The sequence below is a fragment of the Pelodiscus sinensis genome, chromosome 6, assembly GCF_052426305.1.
Source record: "Pelodiscus sinensis isolate ZL-2025 chromosome 6, ASM5242630v1, whole genome shotgun sequence".
NCBI lineage: Eukaryota > Metazoa > Chordata > Testudines > Trionychidae > Pelodiscus > Pelodiscus sinensis.
In genome coordinates this window covers 95,647,069-95,669,330 of record NC_143057.1, presented here as the reverse complement: position 1 = coordinate 95,669,330, position 22,262 = coordinate 95,647,069, and the positions used below count along the sequence as shown (strand labels likewise).

The window sequence follows — 22,262 nt, the reverse complement described above, 5'->3', positions numbered from 1 at the left end:
CAAGGGAGGGTGCAGGAGCAGGCTAGGAGTAGAGTGTCTGGCCAGTAGGGAGGGTGCAGAAGTGGGCTGAGGGGTCTCAGCAGGAAGGTGCGGGGTCTGGGCATGAGGGGATTTTGGCCAATGGGAGCAGCAGGAAAAGCTTCTAGGCAGCAAGTCCATGAGCTGCTGTTCCCCCAGGTGAAGGGAGGAGGGGAAGGGAAGAGCGGGAGTGGCAGCATATGAAGCCACTTCTGGCTCCACTTGTTCCCTGTGAGCCAGATCCAGTGGGGAGACTCATGGCATTCTCCTCCTGCCCCTTCAGCAGGAAGCTGGTGCTAGCACTGCAACCTCGGGGAGGAAGAGAGGGCTCAAGTTCCAGCAAGGATTCCCTGCTGCAGGGGGAGGGAGAGATTGATGGGGGCTGATCTTGAGCTGCGGCCCACCTGCAAGGCAGCTACAGAACACTAGTGGTCCACCGACCGCAGTTTGAGAACCACTGAACTAGAAGGAAACCTTCAGAGATGCTTCAGTTCTACTGCCTAGCTCACATATTGTGTGTATTCTGAGGAGCAGAATGTTCAGATAAAGGAGGAAGTTCCTAAAAACAAGGATAAACATATCTGAAAATGCACAAATCTGCAAGTGAACGAATACTCAATTTATGGCAAATGCTGAGTTATGGCAAGGGCAGTCTAACTAATACATGATCCAATATTCTGGGGGAAAATTTTACTTTTAAAAATGGATGTAATTGATTGTATAATAGGAAATAATGCAGCTAATGGTATATATATTTGTGGAGTTTCAAAATGATACCAATGCTATATATTTTGATTATTTGCTAGTGCTCAAATGAAAGTTTGATATTTAGGTTGCTGATACGATTTATACATAAAGGCCTTATTACCACATACACAATGCTTATTTATTTTACATTAAGTACTCCTCCAGTAGAAAACCCCCTCACTGTGCTCCTTTTGGAACAGAAATATATTATACACTCAGGGTATGTCTACACTACTTTCAAGTAGGAATAAGGGATCTTCCAGAAAAGGGCTTATTTTCCGCAAGATCCCATCTAGACTGGCGCTTTTCTCCGGCAAAACCCCGAGCCGGAAAAAAGCGGCAGCCATGTTCATGCAAATGACGCGGGGGATATTTAAATCCCCCGTGGCATTTGCAATTCCGAAGTGTCTCATTAGCATCCCTTTTCCAGAAAAGGGTGCCAATGTGTAGACAGCCTCAGAGTTTTCAGTGTTCCTGATTTACACTTGCCTAAGTGAAATCAGAATCTGGTATTAGCCCTTGAAAACAAAAGCTGTGGAAAGAGTATGGGGTAATACACTATAGTTTGTTTGACAACCTCACAAGTTAATTAAATTGCATGATAAGTTTCTCAGGCCTTGGTAGCTTAAATCTTCCTTACCTTGGCAAGAATGTCTTCTTGTTCCGTTTTAACGCCAAATTTGGGGATACTGGAATTTGTTAAACTGGAGCTATGCATCAATTTTTTCACTCCACTGATCTGGGACATAGGCCTCTTCTTTTTCTCTTTCTCCTTCTGTGTTGGAGAAGGGATTTCCACTTCATGTTGTTTGTCTTTGAAGAAAGGAAAGAAAACAATAATTCTGAAGGTCAGTCACTCCCTATACTTATAAAATTACATATTTTTGTTGTTCTTAGTGGTTAAGATTGATTTTGTGTACACTATAATTCTTCTATTATCATTCTGTGTCTTTTTGAGCCAAACATGGAGACTAATAATGATCAGAAATTAAAAGCAATTGAACAAGAAACTAAGTTCAACTTTATAGAACACTGCATTATTCAAAAGGTTATTTAATTATTCTAAAGGTTGTTCCGTTTCTGAAGAGCATGATTTGAGCGTAATTTGTGGCTGCATTGTCCATCCTCTCCTAACATCGTGTAAGGAGGTAATCTTTTTCATAAAAAGAAAGTAGTAGACCTGGCCAAAAAGTAGAATTGTCTTTCCATGGGACATTACAAAATAAAATAATAATAATAATAATAATAATAATACAGTTCTGAATTGGAATGAAAAAATAACAAAATTTCATTTCAAACTTCTGGAAACAGCAGCCAGGAAATCAGGTTGCCCATGGTTTCTGAACTGCCAGAATCTGAAAGCCCTGTTAGCTACAGCTTGAAGGCAGCCTGTGTTTACTGAGGCTCACGGACATCGGCTATGGGGCTATAAAACTGCAATGTAGATGTTTGGGATTTGGGCTGGAGCCTGGATTGTGAGATTCTGAGAGGAGGTGGGTCTCACAACCCAAGCTCCAACCAAACCCATCCACAGTGCTATTTTTATCTGCACAACTTCAAGCAGCTGGAAAGCAATGAAGCCTGGAAGATTTAAATATTAAATCTATTTTTCCTATATATACTAATTTAATTAAGTAGTATCTGAACTTTCTCCCTTCATTAAAAACCCTTCCTTTTGTGCTTTAAATCAATGGAATATTGTTGAATGTTAAAGGTTTTCAAGTTAGCCTAAGTGACCTGCAATATGGCTTACAATGCAGAGAAAAAAAAAGTGGTTTTGGTCTTTTTGCTTCCTTATGATACATAAAAGGAGATATGAAAAGATTTAAAAAAGCATTTTTCTTTTTTTCTTAGAAATAAGAGGGATAGCAAGTCCTGATCTTTTGTTTTTGATTTATGACTGGTGAATTGAAAAACATGTCATTTTCACACCTCAACTGAAGAGAAAGAGTATGACATGTGAAAGTAATTGAATCAGAGGTATTTTCTCCCAATTTTTAAACAAAACAATCTACCCAAAAACCAAAACCAAACCCTCACTCACTCATTCAAACAAACAAACAAACAAACAAACAAACAAACAAACAAACAAACAAACACCCTAAGCAAATAATGTTATAAACAGTCTGATTAAAAATGTGTCCTTCTCAATTTCTCAAGCTTATCTTTTGTAATATAATACAACCACGTGTTCTTTAGTCCAGCACAACCAGGAAAATCAAGGACTGATAATTTAACACAAAAATTATCACAGAAAATAATTAAAAACACACTTCTAAAACAAGCCAACCAACTTTCTGACCGTGAATATGTTTACATACAGATACCCCCCCCCCCCCGCTCCCAAAAAAGTCCAAATATCTTTTCTCTTCTAGTGCTGGTCATCTTTATTGGAGAAACTGAAATTGTATAGGGAATTCAATGCCATCTCTGTATTGCTGTGTTTGCTTCTGCAGTTTTTACTGTCTACCTTTCAGGAGTTTGCATTTACTGGAAATTGCACAGAATTTTGAACAAATCACTGCAACAAAGAAAATGTTACCAAGTTTCTTAGCCTGCAGCAGAGTTCCTTCTCCTCCGCTCCACTCTCTGACCAATCAGAAAAGCAAAGGAGGAAGGGGAGAAGAGTTTTTGACTGCTGCAAAGACATAACAGATGAAGAGCAGTGACTCGTGTGCATGCCTTGATGTTTATGGTTTCAGCCATATGCACAAAGTTTAGATCCATCAACAGGGAGGATTATAAACTGAGTTGTCAGATTAGTTCAAGTGAAAAGAAGTGTCTGTTCAAAAGGTTTCTGAACTGCTGTGGAATTCCATGGGATTTCCTCATATTTTTTTAAATATGGGAAGCTAATGGTATGAGTACTGAGCATCTTTTTAAAGTTTAAACTGAGAAACTTTCCTGTATTGATATGGTTTTTACAGCAGATTGTATTGGCTGCTAGATCCTCGTACGTTATCTATCTGAGGGTATGTCTACACTACCCTCCTAGTTCGAACTAGGAGGGTAATGTATGCATACCGCACTTGCTAATGAAGCCAGGATTTGAATTTCCCGGGCTTCATTAGCATAAGCGGGGAGCCGCCATTTTTAAATCCCCGCTGCTTCGAACCCCGTGTAGCGCGGCTACACGGGGCTCGAACTAGGTAGTTCGGACTAGGTTCCTATTCCGAACTACCGTTACTCCTTGTGAAACGAGGTGTACCGGTAGTTCGGAATAGGCACCCTAGTCCGAACTACCTAGTTCGAGCCCCGTGTAGCCGCGCTACACGGGGTTCGAAGCAGCGGGGATTTAAAAATGGCGGCTCCCCGCTTATGCTAATGAAGCCCGGGAAATTCAAATCCCGGGCTTCATTAGCAAGTGCGGTATGCATACATTACCCCGCTAGTTCGAACTAGCGGGGTAGTGTAGACATACCCTGAAAGAGAACTGGTTAATCACACTGTTTATATATGAACATTTTCCTTCCACACATCATTGTTCTGAATCTATTATCTAATTATTAATAATCTGATTATTATATATTTAAGGACAGTTCTGTAACTGAGATTACCCACTTGAATTTCCTTTATTTTTGAAAATATTGTTTTTTTATTTGGATGCCAACCACAGAAAGACAACATTCATTCTCAATAGATTCAAAGTGTTTGTCTCTCCAGAGCTTATTCTGCTTGAAAGCTGCAGGTCACATGTGAAAGGCAGACAGCTGAATTTTCTTATTCCTGTCAAAATGAGTCTTAATTTTTCACATGAAATCATGCAAAGATGCTGATAGCTCAGTCTTTTCAGTTGGAGAATGTGAGAGGCATCTTCTAAGTGGGTCATCTCCTCAGGCAACCTTATCCTCAGCTTTTAAATATTTCTGAAACTGTACAATAGAGCTCCACTTCTCACAGAGACAGATAACTTTCCTGTGCAGGTGAATCTGGGCATTCTACTGAAACAGTGAATAACTGAAAAGAAAACCGTCTGGGCTGTCCGCTGCCCGCGTGCTCCGCGGCTTTGCTCTGCTTTGCTCCCCGTCCCCCTGGTCTGCAGAGCCTGGGGTTCTTAAGTTGAATCTGTATGTAAGTCAGAACTGGCGTCCAGATTCAGCCGCTGTTGAAACTGATCAGTTTCAGCAGCAGCTGAATCTGGACGCCAGTTCCGACTTACATACAGATTCAACTTAAGAACAAACCTACAGTCCCTATCTTGTACGTAACCCGGGGACTGCCTGTACTTTCCAAAGAACGTGGCAGCAGTTTATATTCAGGGGAAGTTTTTTTGAAAAAAGGCCACTTTTTTCAAAAAAATCCTGTAGTCTAGACACACTCTATTTGTAAATGGGGAATGCCAATGCACCACGTGCTGAGAGATTTAGTGAGTTTGGGTTTGCTATGAATTTTCATCAGATCAAGATGCCTTTATAGTACAGTGAAAGCTTTGTTATCCAGCACTGTGTTATCTGGAAAACATTGTTAACTGGCATTGCCCTCAGCCACAATACTGCTGCATCTTCAGGCGCATCAAGCTTGTCTAGCCAGCGGTTGTGGTGCTTCTAATAGCTGGCACTGTTGGCTGATGTCATCAGCAGGCACCTCCTTCACCCTCAGACTACCTCAAGCTGCTGGGAGTTAGATCTGCTGGTAGCATGTGGGACGAGAGAAATGTGTTGCTACATGGCACATTCAATTACCCGTCAACCCCCATTTCCCATGAGTACCAGATAACAAAGCTTTCACCATATAATTGTACAACTTCTTCACTGGGCAAAATGGGTACTAAGTGCAATGATAATTTTAAAATCTATTAAGCAATTCACTATACTAATCCCTCCTCAATTATTTTTGTAATCTGTAAGATTATTTCATGTTAACTACTATAGTGCATGGGAATACATAGATATAGGTTTTTAACCAGAATACTTTACTACAGCGCTCAACAACTTTCTGAACAGAGCAGCAACACAAAATGTATATGTGCAACAATGTATACAGGATAGATCATTTTATCTATGGCCGTGTCCAGACTCAGGGGTTTTTTCGGGAAAAGTAGCCTTTTCCCGAAAAAACTTCCCCTGCGTCCAGACTCAAGCCGCGTTCTTTCGAAATTATTTCGAAAGAACGCGGCTTTTCTTTCGATGGCGGTAAACCTCAATTTACGAGGAAGAACGCCTTCTTTCGAAAGTTCCTCTTTCGAAAGAAGGCGTTCTTCAATGTAAATATGCCGTCTTCGAAAGAGAGCATCCAGACTCGCTGGGTGCTCTCTTTCGAAAAAGCGGATTTCTCTTTTGAAAGATCCGCCTGCAGTCTAGACGCGATCTTTCGAAAGAGGCTCTTTCGAAAGATGCTTTCGAAAGAGCCTCTTTCGAAAGAAGCCTGCAGTCTAGACATAGCCTATGAGACCTGATCTCTGCATCGAAATACTGAACAGTGGAATTTACAAAACACATAACTACTAAAAAGATAAATCACTCCCATAATATTCTTACCTAAGAACGTATTTGATATATATTCTGAGACCTGATTGCCTGATCGGCTCATTTCAGATAAGTGGGTCAACTCCCTGTTGAGCATTCTTTTAAACTGGAAAAGAAAAGAAGAAAAAAGCATGTTAACTGTCAAGAAATGGTTAACTTAGAATGAGAAAATTTAATTTATTTATAATAAATAAATATATTGCATTTAAAAGATAAAGTAGACTGAGAGATGAACTGTAAAAAGAACAATGCAAAATAATATTGCTTTACTTCAGAACTTCTCCATGGTTAGAAGGCAGAATTTTAAAACAGATATTTCTCCAAAGATTCAGTGTCAGAGACATTCGGTCCATGTCAGCTACTGAAAAATGTAACCACAAGCACGTGCATACCTGACGGTCTCTCACTGTTTCCCCCACACACAGTCTCCCACAGTATTCTTGTCAGCAAGTTAAGGAAGTATGGTTTGGATAAATGGACTGTAAGGTGGATAGAAAGCTGGCTAGATTGTCAAGCTCCAAGGGTAGTGATCAATGGCTTGATGTCTGGTTGATGGTTGGTGTCAAACAGAATGCCACAAGGGTCGGTTCTGGATCCAGTTTTGTTCAACATCTTTATTAATAATCTGGAAGAGGGGATGGATTGCATCCTCAGCAAGTTCATGGATGATAGTAAGCTAGGAGGAGAGGTAAATACGCAGGAGCATAGGGATAGGGTCCAGAGTGACCTAGACAAATTGGAGGATTGGGCCAAAATAAATCTGATGAGGTTCAACAAGGACAAGTGCAGAGTCCTGTATTTAGGAAGGACTGCTACAGGCTGGGGACTGACTGACTAAGCAGCAGTTCAGCAGAAAAGGACCTGGGGATTACAGAGAATGAGAAGCTGAATATGAGTCAACAGTGTGCCCTGGTAGCCAAGAAGGCTAATGGCTTATTAGGACGCATTAGGAGGAGCATTGTCAGCAGATCTAGAGACGTGATTATTCCTCTTTATTCGGCGCAGGTGAGGCCACATCTGAGTATTGTGTCCAATTCTGGGCTCCCTGTTACAGAAAGGACCTGGACATACTGGAGTCCAGCAGAAATCAACAAAAATGATTAGGAGGCTGGAGCACGTGACTTATGAGGAGAGGCTGACGGATTTGGGCTTATTTAGTCTACAGAAGGGAAAATTGTGTAGTGTGTGATACTACCTAAAGGGGGGTTCCAAAGAGGATGGAGAGAGGCTGATCTCAGTGGTGACAGATGATAGAACAAGGAGCAACGTTTTAAAGTTGTAGTGGGGGAGGTCTAGGTTGGATATTAGGAAAAACTATTTTACTAGGAGGGTGGTGGATCACTGGAATGAGTTACCTAAGGAGGTGGCAGAATCGCCATCCATAGAGGTTTTAAAGTCTCCGCTTGATGAAGTCTTGTCTGGGACAGGGGCGGCCCGTGAGCATAGGCAGACTAGGTAGTCATCTAGGGCGCCACCGGCCCGGGGCGCCTGATGATGACGTCATGGGGCGCCCTGGCACCGGATGATGAGGTCACAGCCATTGACGGCCATGCAGGCGGGGGTGCCGATTGTGCCTTCCGCCTGGGGCGCCAGCTGCCGCAGCCGGCCTCAGGTTGCTCCTGGTCTGGGATGATTAGTTGGGGCTGATCCTGCTTTGGGCAGGGGGTTGGACTTAATGACCTCCTGAAGTCTCTTCCAGCCCTTGATTCTATGATTCTATGACTGTAACTATTTTTATTATTTCAGTCTTCAGAATTTTAAATTTGGAGAGAAATAACTAAGGGTGTGTCTAGACTACAGGGTTTTGTTGACAAAAGTGGACTTTTGTCGACATAACATCGACAGAACTTGGCAGTTTTGTCGACGGCGGTAAACCTCATTCTATGAGGAATAATGCCTTTTGTCGACAGAATTCTGTTGACAGAAGACGTTATTGCATCTACACTGTTCTTTGCGTCTACACTCTCATGTCGACAAAGTGGCTTGCTTTGTCAACAGAACTGGCTGTAGTCTAGACGCTCTTTGTCAACAGAAGCTTTGTCAACAGTATCTGTTGACAAAGCCTCTGTCGACAAAAGCCTGTAGTCTAGACTTATCCTATCGGTTATATTTTATATATACACAGAGGAACACACTTTAATTGTGCTAAGGAATGGGAAACCATCATTTTTGAACAACTCTCTGCTGTAGTTCTCTATCATAAACATACTCTCACGCTTTCCATATGGTTTATTACTATGCATTTTACAATTTTTCTCAAGTTTTTTTTTAAATAGCTCAGACTAAGCTCAGATATTTTCTAGGAAGGATCAAATATACCAGTATCTCTTCTTTACTCTAAACCCATAACAAAGCCATGTTGCAGTGGGGGTTTTTTATTACTTCTTTTTAAGCAATGGAAAATAGGACTTGCCCACTGGATCAGATCAATGATCACTTAGACCACGACCATGTCTCTGGCAAGGGGTAATGGCAGAGGCTTCAAAGCAGGCCCTCTGAGGGGGGAAAGAGGGAGCAAAGGTCCAGCAATTCAAACTCCCAGCAGCCAGAGCCCCAAGTTCTTTGAATTGCTGCCAAAGCCTCTAACTGGATATTCTTATTATCCATATAAAGGTGTACAGTAATTCCTCATTTAACACTAAAGATATGTTTCAGAAAATGATCGTGTTAAGTGAAAACGTGTTATACGGGGTCAATTTTCCTATTGAAAATAATGAAAAGATGGGGGTTGCGTTTCAAGAGGTGGTGTCTGTTGCAAGGGGAAACTCAGCCACTGGCCTGCAAGTGGGGGCAGAGGAGAGGGGGCAAGGCATCCGCCGAGGGAAGCCCTGTGCAGCTGCCGGTGATGGACCAGCTGGGGGAAATTGGGTTATTCTGGGGACGGTTGTGTTATCTGAAAAACGTCCCCCCCCCAAAAAAAAATTGTGCTATCGTGAAAACGTGTTAAGTGGGCACGTGTTAAATGAGGAATTACTGTATTTCTGTCTTGAATTCTAATAAACTCTCAGCCTTGAGGATATCTTGTGGCAGTTATAGTTCCACAGATTAATTATACATTATGAAAAAAGAAGCTTTAGATTTATTGCCACAGAATGTAATTATACAGCCGGTCCCCAACTTACAGCCACCTCGACTTATGACCATCCGCACTTACGACCAAAGCGGTCGTAAATGCGGGCTCCGAGTTATGAATGCGATCCGTGTTTACTCAATGGGTTCCAAGTTACGACCATTCTGAGTTACGGCCAAGCATTTGGTCCATAACGTGTTTGTAACTCGGGGACCGGCTGTATAAACACCTGTCCTTGTATTATAAGGAACAGTAAATAATACGCAGCAATTCAAGTTACTTATTCCAATATATATTAACATGAGTTTGTCAGCACTGAATTTCATCTGTCATGAAATTTCATCTCATAGACTCATAGACTTTAAGGTCAGAAGGGACCATTATGATCATCTAGTCTGACCCCCTGCACAATGCAGGCCACAGAATCTCACCCACCCCCTCCTAGAATAATCCTCTCACCTATATCTCATATATTGAAGCCTTCAAATAGTTTTGAAGACACCAAGATACAGAGAATCCTGTGATCTGTACCCCATGCTACAGAGAAAGGCGAAAAACCTCCAGGGCCTCTGCCAATCTACCCTGGAGGAAAATTCCTTCCCTACCCCAAATATGGTGATCAGCTAAACCCTGAGCATGTGGGCAAGACTCAGCAGCCAGACACCCAGAAAGTTCTCTATAGTAACTCCCATCCCTCCATTGACCTATTTACCGCTGATAATGAATGGTCAATTAGTTACCAAGATTATGTTATCTCCTCAAACCATCCCATTCATAAACCCATGTAGTTTAATCTTGAAGCCAGCTAGATCTTTTGCCCCCACTACTTCCCTTGGAAGGCCGTTCCAGAACCTTACTCCTCTAATGGTTAGAAACCTTCGTCTAATCTCAAGTCTAAACTTCCTACCAGCCAGCTTATATCCATTTGTTCTTGTGTCCACATTGGTATTAAGCTTAAATAATTCCTCTCCCTCCCTGGTATTTATCCCTCTAATATATTTAAAGAATGCAATCATGTCCCCCCTCAGCCTTCTTTTGGTTAAGGTAAACAAGCCAAGCTCTTTGAGTCTCCTTTCGTAAGACAGGTTTTCTATTCCTCGGATCATCCTAGTGGCTCTTCTTTGTACCTGTTCCAGTTTGAATTCATCCTTCTTAAACATGGGAGACCAGAACTGCACACAGTATTCCAAATGGGGTCTCACCAATGCCTTGTATAATGGCACTAACACCTCCTTATCCCTACTGGAAATACCTCGCCTAATACATCCCAAGACCGTATTAGCCGTTTTCATGGCCATGTCACAATGGTGGCTCATAGTCATCCTATAATCAACCAGGACTCAGAGATCCGTCTCCTCCTCCGTTACTTCCAACTAACGTGTCCCCAGCTTATAACTAAAATTCTTGTTATTAATCCCTAAATGCATAACCTTACACTTCTCACTATTAAATTTCATCCTATTGCTATCACTCCAATTTACAAGGTCATCCAGATCTTCCTGTATGATATCCCGATCCTTTTCTGAATTGGCAATACCTCCCAACTTTGTGTCATCTGCAATTTTATCAGGACACTTCCACTTTTGGTGCTAAGGTCAGCAATAAAAAGATTAAATAAAATTGGCCCCAAAACTGATCCGTGAGGAACTCCGCTAGTAGCCTTCCTCCAACCTGACAGTTCACCTTTCAATATAACCCGCTGTAGTCTCCCCTTTAACCAATTGCTTATCCACCTCTCAACTTTCATATTAATCCCTATCTTTTCCAATTTAACCAATAATTCCCCATGTGGTACTGTATCAAATGCCTTACTAAAGTCAAGGTAGATTAGATCCACTGCATTTCCTTTATCTAAAAAATCTGTTACTTTCTCAAAAAAGGAGATCAGGTTGGTTTGGCACAATCTACGTTTTGTAAAATCATGTTGTAATTTGTCCCAATTGCCATTAGCCTCAATGTCTCTAACTACTTTCTCCTTCAAATTTTTTTCCAAGATCTTGCATAATACAGATGTCAAACTAACAGGCCTATAGTTACCCGGGTCGCTTTTTTCCCCTTTCTTAAAAATAGGAACTATATTAGCAATTCTCCAGTCAAATGGTACAACCCCTGAGTTTAGAGATTTATTAAAAGTTTTTGCTAATGGACTTGCAATTTCATGTGCCAGTTCCTTTAATATTCTTGGATGAAGATTATCTGGGCCCCCCGATTTACTCCCATTAAGCTGTTCATGTTTGGCTTTTACCTCGGATATGGTAATATCTAACTCCATATCCTTAGTCCCATTTGTTATGTTACCATTATCCCTAAGCTCTTCATTAGCCTCATCTGTTGTGCTACCATTTCACCTAATTTTGTGTGTTTTATAAACAACTCACAATATTTGCTAGCCATGATTAAGTCACCTAATTTGTATTAATTAGTTGCAAACATTTCCTATTTCACTTTCGTTACCTCCTTTTTCATATCATCATAATATTAAACAATGTTGGCCCCAGAACATGTCTCTAAGGAACCTCTGTGACGGGGTGAAGCAACCCCGTCACTTGCCAGCGCTGCAAGCCACGGGCGCCGTGGGAGAAACCGCCGCCGCGGCCAGTTGTGACGGGGTGAAGCAACCCCGCCACTTGCCAGTGTCGCAAGCAGCGGGCGCCGGTGGAGAAACCGCCACCATGGCCGGGAGCCGGAGACCTGGCACGTCATCAGGGCGCGCCTGGGGGAGGCGATGACGTCACCAGCGCTCCTGGGCGGAATAGGGAGGGGTGCCCAGAAGTGAGGGGGGAAAAGGGCGCCGGCATAGGACCGGGGGATAAAAAGGACAATCCAGAGGAGAGGGGGGCAGAGCAAGGTACGGAGGAGGGAGACCGGCCTGAGTACGCAGGCTGGTAATTGACCGGCGGAGTGGTAACGACCCAGGGTGGGCTGCAGAACCCGAGAGCAGGTGTTTTGGGGGGTCGTCACCCCGCCTGCTACCGTCAGGAGACACGCTCCTGACGTTAGGGTCCTGGGTTGGGGTCCAGAGAGAGGGTGGGCCCGGACCCCCCACTCCACCCCGGTGGGCTTTAATCGCTGGACAAGCAACCCCGAAGGGGTACAAGAAAGGGGGGGGGGGCGTATTATGACAACCTCACCGTAAACATTTGGCCCTCTGAAAATTGATAATTAATCCTATTCTTTGTTTTCTGTCATTTATCTGGAAAAGCAGGCTACAAAAATTACCCCACCTCCTACATGCTGTCATTGAAACCTTTTCTTCCAGGATGCCTCATGCAGTGATTGAATATTATTAAATATTTTAGAAACTATGTTTGTAAATTGTTGATGTTATCATGGCATTCTTTGTATACCATGGTCTGGGTTCACAGAGTTCCCACTGACTTCATCTGGGGCTAAGAATTCACATTTAAAAAGACAAGCAAATTATGTTGCCCTGCAGCATAAGATTATAGCATATTTCTTCATCTATGCATTGATGCTTTAGAATGACACTGTACTTGATGCTCACATGGCCTACTGCAAGATCTTAGTTTAAATTACATAGTTTCTTGCCAGGATGCGGGTCAGCATGGTATACATTTCACAGCCTGCCAGTAAAAGCCTCTCTAAGTGTATGTAACTTGGTTAAAATGTCTATTCCCTGATGATTTGTAAGTTACAGAAATAGTACATTGATCAGCAAGGAAGTGCTTTTAAATTTCTAGATACTGCGCATACATGATTAAAGAAATAAATCCGCCAGTTTGAGAAAACTCTGAGGCTTCAAACTGTCAAATAAAAGTCAATCAAAATTTGAAATAATTATCATTTTAAATTTTAGATAGTGGTAAAATGGTTAGAAAGTTATATTTTAAAAATCTCAAACCAACTACTGCACATTTTTATATTATTTTTAAAATTCATAATATGAAAAATCTATTGTTCCTAAAACACATTTACAACATACAGTGTAGCTGACGTCTCAGCCTAAAGAACAAAGGTTCTGGCAGACCTATGCATACAACAATGTGGTATACAAGTGAGAATTAGGAGAGGAATTTACTCACTTCATCTTCCAGATCTTTTTTAAAAGCAAAACTGATATATCAAACCTTTCAGATTGTTAAAGTCCATTGACAGAAGAATGCATATGCTATGATATTCTCCATTGGGAATTCCCCATTGCAATGTGTTCAATAGGTCAATAACATGCATTGACACAATGGAGACTGATGTCATACCAACAGGGTTCAACAACGCAATTACTGAAAAGTCTCTAAAAACAGCAGAAACTTTGATCTCACTTCTTACATGTTTCTATTAGACCTTGTTTTTCCCCCTTTCATTATTATAGAAAATTATAGCACAAACACTATAGTCAAGTAATGCTAAATATCTAGCTTCAGGCCACAAAAATGTTACAGGACAATTGCACATTTCACTTCTGATCATTCTGAAAAAATGTGTACATCTGCCTAACTTAAAGCATGTGGATAGGCCTATAAACTTCAGTGGAACTACTCATGTGTATAAAGTAATGCACATACACAGATATTTGTAGGACTGTTCCCTACCCCCCCTTAATACTGTGGTTATCTCCAAACTGTGGATGGTCTTTGGGTTAGAAGAGGGTGGAGAACCTAAGGTATGCCTGGATCTGGCCCCTGAGGCCTGGGGCTCCCCCTCAACATTGGGGAGTCTGCACTGGTGCTCCACCCCCACACCCCAGCTGTTCCATCTCATGGGGCAGGAGCACACAAAATCTACTATCCTTGGCCCGACAGATTTTTCCATGGGTCAGCAGCTCCTGACCCAAAAGAGGTTCTCCACCCCTGGGTTAGAAGCTTCTGGAGCTTCCTAGTCATTTTAATTTCTTTTGGGCTGAAGCCTGGAATACATATTTCAAATTTCACTGAATTTTCATTTGTGTGTATGTTTACTTTATTAAGAATTTATTCAAACATTATTTTATTGGATGAGATAAAATACAAATGATATTTTTCTAGTACTCTGTGCAAACACTCTATAATGGTTCTTTGAACAATGTTAACAATTTCTTGAAGTGTTAATGTACTCAATCAACATCTACTACATACACATAACATTTCTCTGGGGTTATATTTATAGTGGGTTGAACCTTGAAGTCTCAAGCATGGTAACTGGGTTCAAAAGAATTTTATAGTTTTGTGTTTAATTTAATATATACAGCTTTTGGTAGTTAAGATTTAAAAACATTCACATAGTTTTTGTGATAATCTTGTCCTCAGCACAAAGCTTTAGTAAATGGGTTTTGTGCAGGGAACTGTGTTTGAATACACCGAATCCTGCCAACAATATATGGGGGCACCTACACAGCAGTTCTGTTGCAGTTCAAGGGCTGTATCAATGGCTTCAGTCTACTACATCTTCCTGCAACAAGACAGAATTTGTGGCTAGTAGAAACAAGTAGTTTTTGGACAAATTTGACACAGCCCTTCCAATCTTTCAGTGTCAATGGTCTCATGGACAATGCTACTATGGAACACTGATTAAAACAATTAAAAAATAACTTAATTTTATTGCAGTATATTGTAAATCTTAAAAAAAAACCAACCAAACAGATGTGACAAAAAATCTAATTAGTATCGACTGTCCCTACAAGCTAATTCCTAGTCCTTATGAATCCAAGCTACCTTTCAGTAGGAGTCTTGCTTGAATGAAGATTTTAGATTTGAGACAAGTTTTTAATAAACCTCAAGGTCATGCTTAAGCTTTTATATACACATTAAAGAGATATGAATCACGTATATATCTGACCTTTGAGACAAATTACATTCATTGGTGCAAAAAAAGATACTCATGGTAACCTATGTAGGAATAGTCCACAGGTACAATCAAAATCTCAATCTCTCAAAAATATTTTAACAAAATATGACCTTGTCCAAAGCATACAGAAATATGTAAAGCAATTAGCCAATAACAGTTTTAAACATTTTATGGTTCACTATATCGTGGGCATTCTTTTCTTCAGAATTTCAGAAATGTTCTAATTTCTATAAATATTTATTGTCAGAAGATCAAATCTTTATGGCTGTCAGATTTCCCCAAAATACAAACATTATGCAAAGTATTTCTAAATATATCAAAACCGTGTTCAAATATTTATGCAGCTTCTTAGCTAAAACCATTGTCCATATACAATGTATGTTGCTACCATGCAAAGAAGACATATTCCATTATGTCTAATTGGCTAATATTATATTGCCTGGCAAAATTCAATTAACAACAGATCTACCCATTTTAAAGACTTCAGCAGAGAGATGGAAAACTGACTGAACATCTGTGTTTTAGAAAAGAGGAGCAATATAAGTAACTATGATTATCTAAGAAATATTTCTGAAAGATTTTTTAAAATGATTAACATTTAGATATACTCAGGAGAATGGTAAATAATTTCAACTTAGTTTTTGATAAATTATAAGAGACTCCAGCTAACTGGCATAACAGAAAACATTATCTTCACAGATGACAGAACAAAATATTTGAGAATATCCTGTTAAAATTCTGGGATTTTCCACTTTCCATTTTTAAGATTCTAAGCCAAAGCTGTGATTATCTTATTATTAATACAACACAGCATAAGAAATCCTGTCCTAGATGAAAACAATGTCTTACATTATATTTAGCAAAGCAATTTAGATCCTGCACTGGACTATTTCATTTTGAATGAATACACAGTAAGAATGTTATTCAAAATACTGTAAGCTGCATGTCTGGTGATGAAGTCATATTTTAATAGATGTACCATGAACAAAATTGATGAGGAAATCCAGGTTTTTTATATGCAAATACATATAAAGCCCAAATGCAATTGTATACTAAGTTGATTCTGCACTGTGTGCAATTTAGCATACTGATTTAATTAATCAATGCAAAGCCCCGCATAAAAGATAAGCTGATTTAATTTTATTTGCTAGCAGTATTACAGGTTAAAAATTATTTGAAATTGCTCAATATTCAATGTAGTTCAATACTAGGAGAAGACAGTTTTCAGTCTCTTTGTGCTTTAAAGAAAACCTTAACCAATAAGATCTCTCTCTCACGCACACACACAAAACCAGAAAATGCTTCTTAAACATACCATTCATAATTTATTATTCAGCTAATAAAAACCAGTATGTGCCATACATTCATTCATTATTCTCAATCTGATCACTTTAATCACACATTCCTCAGCATATGGTACAATATTCCAACTTTACTTTCTGGAGCAGCTTTTTCCTATCTGAAAAAGGGCACAGCATGATTCTGTTAAAAAAAATTTTTTTTAAATAATTTTAATTACTTTTTTTTTAAACGTTGCATAGGCAGCCTATACAATGTGTTTGATTTAAATAAAGACTACTCCTATATCACCAACTTTTTGTTATATATTAATATTTTAAAATATAGCTTCTGGGAAAGAATGTATACAGTGTGGTACATTATTATTTCTCAAAGGAAGCTCTTTTATCTGATTCTGATCTGCACCATCACATTACCCACAAACAAACGTTATTCATACATTGCAAATCAAAGTTCTTAAAAGGTAAAACAAAATCCTACCTTAATGTAGCCCCAAGAAACTGAGAGTAAATAGTTTGCTTCAGGCATTTTTGATTTTTATACTATCAGTTTAATTAAAAATATTTAGCTCTTCTCTATCTGATACTGTAAAAGACTCTCCAGAAGAAAGGTTGTTATTATTATTTAGTTATTTTTTCTCATCTGAAGGTTTTCTGCATCTAGGTAGATATGAGGCATTTGGACATGAAATCCAATTGTGCGATCTTCAGACTGTATAAATGCCATTTGTAAAACTCCAGACATTCAAGGACTAGCATGAAGAGACAGCTTGGATGAGTTGAAGAAATATCTAAAGATCTAGGGATCTGCATATTTCCTGAACACCAGGACTTAATGAATAATGTATGTCAAGATGCTCAGCTGTTTGAAAGGCTGGTTCTAGCAACAGCTACCAAATAAGGACCTGAGGGGAAAGTCACAAACTGTGTTAAGTAATCCCTCCCACAAACCCCAACTAAGAACCAATTATGTTTCATCCTAAAAGATATCAATGCAAGGGATAAAGACATGTTGTATGCTAATTTCTGATTGGTTAACATGGGTGAATCTCCTGGGAACAGGGTATTTTTTTTCTTGTCTATGCTAAATTGTATTTAATAATGGCATTCCTGCCTTTGGTATTAGCTCCATGCCAAACTAAACTAAACTACAGGCAGTCCCCGACTTACGCGGATCCGACTTACGTCGGATCCGCACTTACGAAGGGAGCTTTCTCGCCCCGGAAGTCGGGGCGAGAAAGCCCCGTTCGTAAGCTGCTCCGGTGCCCCTGGTCTGCTGGAGACCGTCTCCAGCAGACCAGGGGCACCGGGCGGGTTCCCGCGCTTCTGAGGCTTTGCCAGAGCAAAGCCTCGGAAGCGCGGGAACCGCTGCTGCTGCCACTTGGGTGCCGGTGCCTGTGGTCTGCTGGGGACCGTCCCCAGCAGACCACAGGTACCGGGACCCAAGCGGCAGCAGCGGGCGGGTTCCTGCGCTTCTGAGGCTTTGCCAGAGCAAAGCCTCAGAAGCGCGGGAACCCCCGCTGCTGCCGCATGAGACCCGGTGCCTGTGGTCTGCTGGGGACCGTCCCCAGCAGACCACAGGCACCCGGACTGAAGCCGCAGCCGCGGGGGGGTCCCGCGCCTCTGAGGCTTTGCCAGAGCAAAGCCTCAGAGGCACGGGGAACCGCCGCTGCTGCCGCTTCAGTCAAAGCGGCAGCAGCGGCGGTTCCCCGCGCCTCTGAGGCTTTGCTCTGGCAAAGCCTCAGAGGCGCGGGACCCCCCCGCGGCTGCGGCTTCAGTCAGGGTGCCTGTGGTCTGCTGGGGACGGTCCCCAGCAGACCACAGGCACCCTGACTGAAGCCGCAGCCGCGGGGGGTCCCGCGCCTCAGAGGCTTTGCCAGAGCAAAGCCTCAGAGGCGCGGCACCCCGCTGCCGCTGCGGCTCTGCTCCCCGTGTCCCTGGTCTGCTGGGGGGGGGGGGGCCGCAGCTAGTGTGCTCCCCCCCCCCCAGCAGACCAGGCTTTTGTTTTGGACTCTGGGGCAGAGCAGCTGGGGCGCTGCCGATTGGTCCTGCAGCGCCCGTGGGCACTACTGGACCAACCCGGCAGCACCCCAGCTGCTCTGCCCCAGGTCCTGATTCAGCCGCTGCTGGTCAGTTTCAGCAGCGGCTGAATCAGGACGTCTGGGGCAGAGCAGATGGGGTGCAGCTGGGTTGGTCCAGTAGCACCCCAGCTGCTCTGCCCCAGGCGTCCCCAAGTCAGCTTCTGCTGAAACTGACCAGCGCTGACTACAGGAAGCCCCAGGCAGAGTTGCTCTGCCCAGGGCTTCCTGGAATCAGCTACTGATCAGTTTCAGCAGTAGCTGACTTGGGGACGCCTGGGGTTCTTAAGTTGATTCTGTATGTAAGTCAGAACTGGCGGTCAGTTTCAGCAGTGTCTGAATCTGGACGCCAGTTCCGACTTACATACAGATTCAACTTAAGAACAAACCTACAGTCCCTATCTTGTACGTAACCCGGGGACTGCCTGTATACTAAACTAAACTAAACTAAACTAAACTTGATTAGCTTATTTTTTTATTGTCAGTAGCATTTGCCAGCGCTATTTAAAGGAACATAGAACTTATCAAAAGGGGGATCAGTCTGTTATTTCAGCAGACAAAAATCACCTATTTTTAAGATGCAACAACTCACATGCCAACCTACAATCTTACAGTTCTGAATACATGTAAAGCTTCTATGCAGAAAGCAGAACAAAAGCACTATAGTCATGAAATTCTTGCTGTAGCTATGCAAATTTTCATGCCAGTGCCATACCAGATTAATGTAATTCTTTACAGGTATATTTCACTGAAAAGAAGTAAGTAGTTAAGTGATGTGTGTCAGTGAGCTGACTCAGAGCTCTACATGAAATATTTTTGAATCTGCCACTCAACAAACAATTAAAACTCAGAAAGATGAATAAATTATCTTGTACCATTTGGTGCAAAGCTTGTGTACTACTGCGACAAATTCCAGAGCCATTGCTGTGTCATAAGGGACAATTTTCTAATATGACAAGAACAATAAGCTTAAAGACAAGATGAATGAGATAGAGCACTCAATCGTAGCCCACTCTGCTGATTCATTGGAAGATACTTATTGACCACAGTCATGAGGGAGCTTTCAGATGAAGTGGTTTTTACTCCACTGAGTGATGATGCTAGAAAGCAATGGAGGCAGCAGTAAGTGCTTGAAAGGGAATCAAACCCCACTAAAATCAGTCACAAAAAATGAAGTTAACAGATCTCCTTACAGTAGAACTGGAATGCAATAGAAATAAAGCAAGCAGGTACAGGCATCACAAATCTCGTGCACAATGTACAGCATATTGATAAGGAGTATATTATATAATTAATTTGTATTGTGTACTTCAGAAATGTAACTTGGAGTAAACAAATTGCCAATAAATATTCTCTTACACAGAGACACAATCCAATGTGCCTCACTCTTCTGTGCTTATACAGGGAAAATGTCCATAAAATATTTTACCTTTGGAAACACAGGTTGGCTACTACAGCCTCAGCAGAACATTAAAATGGCTCCAAAAGGTATCTGAGGAAAATATCTACAGTACAAACCACTGGAACAGTACACAGCCAACCTATAGCACAGTGAGCTATATGCTAGAGAAGTACTTTTTATTTAGCATGAAAGCAGCTGGCCATATATGTTGTATTGTTTTCACTCTCCTAGTAGCTTCTGCAGATGAGCACTGCTGCCACCTATTTGTGACCAAAATTACAATTTACAGATTTTTTTTTTTTGCTGATTTTTCAAGTTAAATGTGGTGAAAATGATGTAATAAAATTCTGGTCTTAAATATTACAGAAGAAGGCTAATGAATAATTCCTTATCATCCAGGCTCAATTTCCTTAAACAATTTTTTTTGATTAAATGGGCACAGATTATTTCCCTGAGATTTGCACAAAGAGAGGGATTTTCTAGCAGATCTCTTCTGTTCTGTTTGTATAGCACATCAGTGACACTGTTTCATTTTGGGGGTTCTGTAGAATGTTCTTTGATATCTGATGATGTCGAAGAGTTTGTGACCAGGCAGTCCAGATGTAGAGAATGCAGGGCCAAGGGATCACCTTCATCATTTCCATACATATTGCTAAGTGTAATAAAGTCGGGAGCTTGCAAGCATGACTCCTTTTAACAGACTGTGCAGCAATTATAAATGCTTAACTGTAGGGACAGGATTCTAGGGTCCACAGAGCCAGCAGGAAATTCCCCACCCATTAACTGTTATAGAGGATGAGATGGGTGATCTAAACCATGAAACAGAAATCATTACATTAACAGTGAGCATATATTTCAATGTGTATGAGATGAAACCTTCACGCATAAAGCTCTTATTGCAGTGGCTTATACGAATGAACATTACAAAGGTAAGTTTCCAACCAGGGTTCTTATTTTGATATGTTAAGTCTGGTTCAAGAGAAGCTAAAACTAGTCCTTAAATACAGTATGGGTACGCCAACACAGCAGTGTTATTTCGGAATAACTAACGTTGTTCTGAAATAACAGTCCGTGTCTACACTACAAGCAGTTATTTTGACATCATGTGAAAATAATGTTGAGCTGGAGAACTTCTTGCTCCAACTCCTGTAACCCACATTTTACAAGGAGTAAGGGATGTTGAAGAAAAGTGCTCATTCTCGGACTTCTTGCTGTGTAGATAGTGCCAAAAGCCAAAATAAGCTATTTCGACTTAAGCTATGCAATTGACATAGCGCAAGTTGTCGAGCTTATTTCAGCTTTAGCCCTGCTATGTATACATGCCCTATGATTTTTTTTCAACATTTTAGCTAAAAATACAAAAGCTGCTACAAAAGAGCGCTTTAAAAATTATGCATTCTCCTGCTCTATGTGAAAATACTATATTTTACTGAATATTATTCTCTAGATTAACAAACGAAGGAAGGACACATTTACTTTAAAATTACAATTTAGAGTTTGTCTACACTTAAAATACTACCGCAGTGTGCTTTAATGTAGAATGCTGAGGGTTCTCCTGTCAGAAAGTAATTCACCTCCCCAAGAAGCAGCAGATAGGTTGATGGAAGAATTCTTGTCTGTATGGAGACTTAGGATAGCTTAGCTATGTGCTCAGAAATGTGTAATCTTCATGCCCCTGAGTTAAACTGACCTAATTTTCTAGTGTGGACCAAACCTTAGTGAAGAATACAATTATGTTTTTTATCTAGAGCATGTTAAATTCCTTTAGTGAAGTTTGCACAATTTTGCCCATTTTTAAAAAGATGTTTTATAGAAAATCTATAAATTACATTAATACTGAGTTTGCAACGTGAAATTTTTCTTGTAACACACAGGAGTCTGGCAACCTTTATAAGTGAATGGCACTGAATTTTACACTGTTAGGGTACGTCTACACTACAAAGTTAGTTTGAACTAACGGATGTTAGTTCGAACAAACTTTAATAGGCGCTACACTAGCGCTCCGCTAGTTCGAATTTAATTCGAACTAGCGGAGCGCTTAGTTCGAACTAGGTAAACCTCATTTTATGAGGATTAAGCCTAGTTCGAACTAGCTAGTTCGAATTAAGGGCTGTGTAGACCCTTAATTCGAACTAGTGGGGAGGCTAAGGCTTCCCAGGTTTCCCTGGTGGCCACTCTGGCCAACACCAGGGAAACTCTATGCCCCCCTCCCGGCCCCGGACCCCTTAAAGGGGCACGGGCTGGCTACGGTGCCCGTGCCAGGTGCAAGCCTGCCAGCACCCAGCCAGCAGACCCTGCACCTGGCACAGATCGAGCCAGCCACCCGATGCCCCCAGCCCTCCCCCTCTTCCCGGGACCAGGCTGGCGGCTCCCGGGAGCTTGCCCGGGACCGCAAGAGGCGGG

The 22,262-nt window shown here is 41.4% G+C and overlaps 1 protein-coding gene across 7 annotated transcripts in view; it reads right to left on the bottom strand.

The window, feature by feature from the left end:
• The window catches only part of PDE4D (phosphodiesterase 4D), a 1,058,382-nt gene that overhangs the window by 17,790 nt on the left and 1,018,330 nt on the right, over positions 1 to 22,262 (bottom strand). For all 7 annotated transcript variants that reach the window (XM_075932865.2, XM_075932866.2, XM_006139667.5 and 4 more), the window contains 2 exons: positions 6,243 to 6,336; positions 1,406 to 1,578 (listed from right to left, as the gene is read on the bottom strand). In XM_075932865.2, coding sequence (XP_075788980.1) covers positions 1,406 to 1,578; positions 6,243 to 6,336 — 267 coding nt within the window. The remainder of the gene's footprint in view (positions 1 to 1,405; positions 1,579 to 6,242; positions 6,337 to 22,262) is intronic.